This window comes from Mandrillus leucophaeus, unplaced genomic scaffold (genome assembly GCF_000951045.1).
Source record: "Mandrillus leucophaeus isolate KB7577 unplaced genomic scaffold, Mleu.le_1.0 Scaffold257, whole genome shotgun sequence".
NCBI lineage: Eukaryota > Metazoa > Chordata > Mammalia > Primates > Cercopithecidae > Mandrillus > Mandrillus leucophaeus.
Window position 1 is genome coordinate 536,992 of NW_012102665.1, and position 8,026 is coordinate 545,017.

Here is an 8,026-nt window from a genome sequence, read left to right on the forward strand (position 1 = left end):
AAAAAAAAAAAAAAAAAAAAAAAAAAAAAAAGCTAAAACCAATGCTCATTTACTATTCCAAAAATCCTGGGGCCCTTAAGAATTAAGCTCAATCTACTCTGCCTGTGCCCTGTCACTGGAAAAGTAAAGCCTGGATGAGAGCAGATCTGTTTACAGCAAGGTTTGCCGAGTATTTTAAGCCGACTGTTGAGACCTACAGCTTAGAAAAATATTCCTTTCAAATGATTATAGCTCATTGACAATACACCTGGTCACCCAAGAACTCTGATAGAGGTGTACAAGGAGACAATGTTGTTTTCATGCCTGCTAACACAAAACCCATTCTGCAGCCCAAAGATCAAGAGGTAATTTCAACTTTCAAGTCTTATTATTTCAGGAATACATTCTGTAAAGTTATAGCTGCCATAAATAGTGATTTCTCTGATGGATCTGGACAAAGTAAACTGAAAACCTTCTGGAAAGGATTCACCACCCCAGATGCCATTAGGAACATTCACGATTCATGGGAGGAGGTCAAAATATCAACATTAAAAGGAGTATGGAAGGTAATTTCAACCCTTATAAATGACTTTGAAGGGTTCAAGACTTCAGTGGAGGAAGTAACTGCAGATAGGGTAAAAATAGCAAGAGAACTAAAATTAGGAGTGGAGCTTGAAAATGTGACTGAAATGCTACAATCTCATAATCAAACGTTTTTTGTTGTTTTAATTTTAGAGACAGAGTCTTCTTATGTTGTCCAGGCTGGAGTACAGTGGCTACTTATAGGCACAATCATAACCACTACAGCCTTGAACTCCTGGTCTCAAGCAATTCTCCTGTCCTCAGCTGGGATCACAGGCACATGGTCACTACATCCGGCTCTCCTGACCAAACTTGAACAAATGCCTCTTAGGATGAGCAAAGAAAGTGGTTTCTCGAGATAGAATCTCCTCCTAGTGATGATGCTGTGAACATTGTTGAAATGACAACGAAAGATTTAGAATATTACATAAACCTATTGATAAAAGAGTGGTGGTGTTCGAGAAGACTGACTCTAATTTTTAAAGATGTCTCCTGCAGGTAATAGGCCAACAAACACCATTGCTAGCTACGGATAACTCTTTCACGAAAGGAAGAGTCCACTGACATAGTAAGCTTCCATGCTGTTTTATTTTCAGAAATTGCCACAGCCACCCCAGCCTTCAGCAATCACTGCCCTGACCAGTCAGCAGCCATCAACATTGAAGCAAGACTCTCCACCAGCAATGAGACTACAACTTGCGTAAGGCTCAGATGATCATCAGCATTTTTTAGTAATTTTTCAATGAAGGTGTGTACATTTTTTTTTTTTAGACAAAATGCTATCACACGCTTACTACAGTATAGTATAAACACAACTTTTATAAAATTCTGAGACCGGGTCTTACTCTGTCACCCAGGCTGGAGAGTAGTAGTGCGATCATAGCTACTGAAATCTTAAAACTCCTAGGCTCAATTCTCCCACCTCAGCCTTTCGAGTGGCTGGGACTACAGGTGTGTGCAACCATGCCCAGCTACTATTCAAAATCTTTTTAGAGATGAGGGTCTTGCTATGTTGCCCAAACTGGTCTCAAACTCTTGGCCTTAAGCTGCCCTTCTGCCTCAGCCTCCCAGATAGCTGGGATTACAGGTGAAAGCCACTGCACTTGACTGTAAACATAACTCTTTATGCACTGAGAAACCACAAAATTTGTATGACTCTACTGCAATATTTGCTTTTTTGCAGTGGTTTGGAACTGAACCAGCAATATCTCCAAGGTATGCCTGTTATTTGTATTGAACTCTCTCAACTGCAGCTAGTAAATTTACAGTACAAAGAGTATTAGATATCTTCTGAAACACAAAGTCATATCAAGAAACTTGTACGCATGTACATGTAAATCTTTTTAAAAAGCAACCTATGCATATTTCTTTTCACTTATTTACTGAAAGAAAAATTTAGAGCAATTCTTTCAATATTTCAATTAATATTTAAGTGACTAGTCTATGTCAGAGAACTAGCAGGTACTATAATACAATGAGAGCTCCCAGAACCGGCTTAAGGACAACTGGTAATATTTTTTTCATATATGGTTTAAGAAAAATAAAATAAGTTGAGTACGGTGGTTCACACCTGTAATCCCAGCATGCTGGGAGGCCAAAGCAGGCGGACTGCCTGAGGTCAGGAGTTCAAGACCAGCCTGGCCAACATGGTGAAACCAGTCTCTACTAAAAATACAAAAATTAGCTGGGCGTGGTGGCACCACCTGTAGTCCCAGCTACTTGGGAGGCTGAGGCCGGAGAATCACTTGCACCCGGGAGGCAGTGGATGCAGTGAGCCGAGATGGCACTACTACACTACAGCCTGGCGACAGAGTGACACTGTGTCTCAAAAAAAAAAAAAAAGTAGCTGGGTGCAGCGGCACGTGCCTGTAATCCCAGCTACTCAGGAAGCTGAGGCAGGAGAACTGCTTGAATCCAGGAGGTGGAGGTTATTGTGAGCCAAGATTGAGTGCCACTGAACTCTAGCCTGGGCGATAGAGCAAGACTCCATAGCAAAAAAAAAAAAAAAAAAATCGGAGTCACTGAAGTTCGATAAACTTTAATAAACTTAAGTTGGTAAATAATAAAATTTAAACAGAAAGGTGAAAGCTGTAAAGACATTAAACACTCAGCAAGTGTTGACTATGCCTGCTGTGAACATTCTATAGTCTCTTCCTCCCCCACCCCCGAGACGGAGTCTTGCTGTCGCCCAGGCTGCAGTGCAGTGGCGCAATGAACATTCTACAGTCTTTCCATAAAAGAATGACTGCGTCTACTGCTATCTTATAAAAAGGTAGTGAGTCTCTCTGCAAAATAGTTAAGGCAGAGCCCAAACTTTAAAGCTGTAAAGCACTGTTTGAGTGACTGAAAATTTCAAAGAGAGTGATTTATCAACAAATAAAATTACAGTAAGGAATGCAATGATGAGCCTATTGTAAATAAAAAATTTCCTGAAAATCAGATTAATTGTATTTATCAAGAGAATTTAGAAATACATGATAATGATGGTCATACTACTTTTTTCTTTTTTTAAATAGACAGGGTCTTACTTTGTTGCCCAGGCTGGAGAACTATCAGAGCATGATTCTTTGACACCATTTGAACTCACGAGGTCGAGGCTGCACAATTACAGCTCAGTGCAGCCTCAACCTCCTAAGCTCAAACGCTCTCCCACCTCAGTTTCCCAAGTTGCTAGGATTACAGGCATGTGCCACCATGCCTGGCTAATTTTTCATTTTTTGTAGAGATGGGGTCTCACTATGTTGCCCGGTCTGGTCTCGACCTCCTGTTCTCAAGTGATTCTCCTGCCTCAACCTCTCAACGTGCTGGTGTTACAGGTATGAGTCACTTTGCCCCGTCCATAATACATCATTAAATGGCAATTTTTTCTGAAATGAAATGTTTAAGATAGACACTAATATTTTTAATCAATTTCAGAATAAAGAACTTGACTGACTTCCATACCTTTAACATCTGGATCATCAATGTGGGGCTCTAGATTTTCTATCATTTCTTCCAGTTCCTTTCTGGTGGCCATGGTGATGTTTGGAGAACTGGGCACAGGGCCTTCAGATGCTTCCTCTGGTCCCTCTGGGCTGGGTTTTCCCCCAGAGTTCTGTTCAAGCTCTATGTCTAGATCTATTTCAGGAAGAGGAGTCCTCCAGAAATGGAAGGAGTTATACAATTCCTGATCTAAGAGAGCTGAATCTTGTGAACTGGTGCCAACCTCTGGTCGCAACATAGATTTGTAGTTACCAGGTTTTTTATCATTCTCATTACTAGCTGCTTCCTGGTGAGATTCTGAGGACAAAGTACAAAGTAAAGAGCTGTCCAGTGGAACACTAATTTCACCTAGAGGCTTCCCGGATGCCTCAGCAGCATGGTCTTCCAACGTGTTTTCCAGTATGACACTGGAATTACTAACACTGAGATCTGAAGGAGTATCCTCTGGCCTGACTTGTACATCCTCTGGGGCTTCTTGATCTCTGGTCCTTTTATTGTTTTATTTGGTGGAAAAAAAAAAATATGAAAGGATAATTACTTTAAAAAAAACTGATGAAAGATATTACATATAGCATTTAGACAAGTTAAACATTAAAAATTATGGATTATCTGCACAAACTGAGTTTATGTATATTATTTATAATGCTTCTTTCTCCATCAGTTGTTCTGTGTTCAAAGATGTAAATACCTGTTAAGTGTAAGTCTAGATAGTCAAGCAATGTGTATTAGTTAGAGAAGGTAACATTTAAGAATCCTGGGATTCTATAATACCATGCTAATTTCAATAATAAATAACTAAAGAAAAGTAGTGGAAACAGAAATTCATACAATCATTTTAAGATACATAACAATATTTAAATTATTTTATTTTTAGGATTACTTGTATTGCCTCTCTACTCCAATGACATAATGAAAAGCTGAGACCTAAAGCCTATTTGCTTACATTACACAAGGAAAATTAAAAAAAAAAATTTAATAGAGTAGTAGGAAAGATACTTATTTGCTATCTCACAAAATATATTAAAATCTGCTTGAATGTAAATATTACTTCTGTTTCTTCTAAAATACTCATCTCTACTCCCCAAGGTTTTCCTAAAATGAGGTCATAACTTAATTGGTAAGGACAGAGGGTACAAATTCATTAGAGCCCACTGATTACTGCCATCTACGATCTAAAGTACGACTGTGTTATTACTTGATTCAATTAAATTTAACAAGCATTTACTGAGCACCTACTAAGAGCCAGGAAATGAAATCAGTATTGAGGATTCAAATGTGAATGAGATGTAGCTCTTGCTCTTGAGATTACAATTAGAGGCAAACAGAAAAAGTGAACCTATATCAGCAAATTGCTGCTAGACAGGGTGCTAAGCACAGATGCATGCACACTGAACACACGAGGAGATGGGAGTGAGGATTAAAAGGCCTTCAAGAAAATGACATGAGTTGTGCTCAGAAGAACCAATACATGTTTATGGGGCTAAGGGGAAGAAAAAAGCATCCAAAGGAGAAACAGTACATGCAAAGGCCGCAGTGGCACACAAGGTGCGACGCATTCAGGAATCAGCAATGAGGAAATGATCGATGACAAGGATGAAAGATATCACAGGAAACACTGTATTCCAGACCAGCAGACCTCCGGAGTTCATCCTGGACCACAGGAAATCATGTAGAAGTTAAGGAAACTGTTGACAGATCTGTTGTTTTAGAAAGACCATTCTGGAGGAAGTGTAGAAAATGAGAGGTAAGACAGGAGGCAGGAATTACAGATGCGCAGGTGAAAAGTGATGATGTTCTGATGGAGGTAGTATCTTCAGGACTACAGAACAACACATTCAAACAGCAGCAAAAACCAACGGGACTTTTCCACTTACTGCATGCTGCAGGTAACAAATAACAGTTTCACAAGAAAGCTAACGGGTTCAGGTTGAGATAGGCTGAGTTAGCTATCCATGTTGGGTTCTAGGTGGTGATATCTATGAGAAAGAGGTAAAGACTGAGACAGAGGTGGAGGTCATCAACTCAGATGTGTGGGGCTGACACATGCGGAGGCAGCAAATATTAATAAAGAATAACACAACAATTGCACAGAATAACAAAGAGTGAGGGCATTCTCCCTGTATAAAAGTATAACGAGCGTAGTTTTAGGCTGAGGAAAACAGGTTAAAAGAGATGAAAGAACTGGAGACACAGAGATTGATGGAATAACTGATAAAGCAATGTCTTTCTGAGAAGAGGAAAGAATATGGGCTTCAAAAACACAGAGGAACAGATTAAACAGGTGAGGAGACATTGCTTCCAAAAAAAACATGAAAGGGAAATAAGGATGGCTGAATAATGTAGGTAAATTCATAAGATGAATACAGAAAAAAGCATCTGTGTGCCTTTAAATACACATAAAAAAGATGCTTAACGGGGGACTTAAAAGGACTGTGCAAAAGGAGGGTGATGTTAATACCTATGTGGGCTCCCAGTTCAACAGTCACCATCTACATTCTCATGAAATTAGGAAGTTCCCTCTCATCATAATGCTCACTGTTTTAAAAACCATATTTTCACAAACAGGTGATTATTTTTTAAAATACTGATGAACAAAAACATATTTGTTAAGTCATCTGAAAACATAACACATTGTGACTGCATTTTAAATTCTGGTATTTTTCTTCTATTCTTGTAACTACAATATATATAGTATGCATATATAATACAATTATTCACAAGTGTGAGGAAACCAGACTTTAAGTTCTTACTCTCACACTGGCACTACATTAATATAAAACTCTGAGCCTTTTAATGACTTCTAGGATTCCTCACTTATTCCTTATTCATAAAAATGAGGAGTTGACCTAGATAACCTGTAAGATGGTTTTCTCTCTCCCAAAGGAGCTCCTGAAACTAGTGCTATTATGTAAAATAAATGTGTCTTCTATATGTCTATGAATTACATATTTCCCATTTTGTCCATATTAAAAAATATATAATTTTCCCTTTTGTTATAAAGAACATTAGTGGGCAACTGGTAAAATTCAATAAAGGCTACAGATTAGCTAACAGTATTGTATCAATGTTAATTTCCTAATTTTGGTAACTGGACTACAGTTACATATTAACATCTGTGCTTTAAGGAAACACATACTATTTTAAAAAGGTAAAAAGAATATCATGTCTAAAACGTATTCTCATATAGTTCAGAAAAAAAGAATAAAGCAAATATGGTAAAACAGTATTTGGAAAATCTAGATGGATATATGAAATTCTTTGTGATATTCTTGCAAAATTTCTGAAATCATTCAAACTAAAATTTTAAATTTATAATAAGATACTGTTCAGAAAGGGGGAAGAGAAGAGCATGTACTATCTAATAAATATAATGAACTTCTGTTTTTGTTTATTCTTTTTTTAAGAGACAGGGTCTCACTCTGTAGCCCAGGCTAAAGTGGTATGATCATAGCTCACTGCAGCCTCAAACTCCTGGGCGAAAGTGATCCTCCTGCCTCAGCCTCCCAAAGTGATGGAATTACAGGTGCTTGAAGTTCCTTGATCAATATCTCACCTTGGTGTTAACATTAAATTTTAATATTCTCAGCTGCAAAAATGAACGGAGAATGACTGGTCAAATAACTGTTTGTCTGATAAATGTAAACTTGTTAGTTTGTCCAAAGTTAAAACTCTTAGAATGAAACTAGAAGACAAAGTTTTCCCTAGTACAGTATTAAATTCTGGATAGAACTATAGCATGCATGGCTTCAAAAATGTCAAAAGTATAAATTCTCTAAATTCGAATTTTTCCTGGTAAAGTATAATAGTCAATGCAAAATCAAGCTGTCCAATGCTAAAATTCTGATATTCCTAATTGTCAGACTTTGAAAAGCTATTGTGCAAGACAAATTTTTTTTTGAAAACTGAGGCCCTTTGTGACTCTGTATAATGAGAATTACCCTGTCTCCTAAGAGACGTAGGTATCAAGAGCACCAGAGGACAGTCCAGAAACTACCTACTTAAGGAGGAATCTAAGTGTCTTTTTGTGCCTACATAAGTTTGCAATTAATATCCTCAGAGTTCCTTACTAGAGACTATGGGCCTAGAAAATTAATTACAGGTATTTCAAGGAGAAAATGACTTGTAGAACATCTGGCTAAAGAGGCATTGTATCCTGAGATAAAAGCAAACACACTCCAGGATACACCTTCCAAGTACTGTGAATTAACTCAACGAAGTTTTAGCATTCATGAAATATTTCCAAATTTGTGCTAAGATTTTTTTTTCATATAGTTAGCATTAAGCTAAACTGGAAAACCCCAGCAAAAGTGGTTTAGTTACTTCAGATTTTTGAGGTCAAATACGTATTTTCCTAGAATAATTCATTCAGGATTAATATGTGCACCAAAGGGCAAGTCCCAGCAGAGACAATGGGAGGAGCTGGATGCCACAATGCATGGCCGGGAGGCTACTGATGATAGATGCCAATATGTAGCCAAAAGGA

General features: G+C 37.9%; 1 protein-coding gene across 1 annotated transcript in view; it reads right to left on the reverse strand.

Moving 5' to 3' along the window:
- PPP4R1 (protein phosphatase 4, regulatory subunit 1) overlaps positions 1-8,026 on the reverse strand; it is a 53,444-nt gene that overhangs the window by 23,318 nt on the left and 22,100 nt on the right. Inside the window, exon 8 of the mRNA XM_011983928.1 lies at positions 3,505-4,036. Coding sequence (XP_011839318.1) covers positions 3,505-4,036 — 532 coding nt within the window. The remainder of the gene's footprint in view (positions 1-3,504; positions 4,037-8,026) is intronic.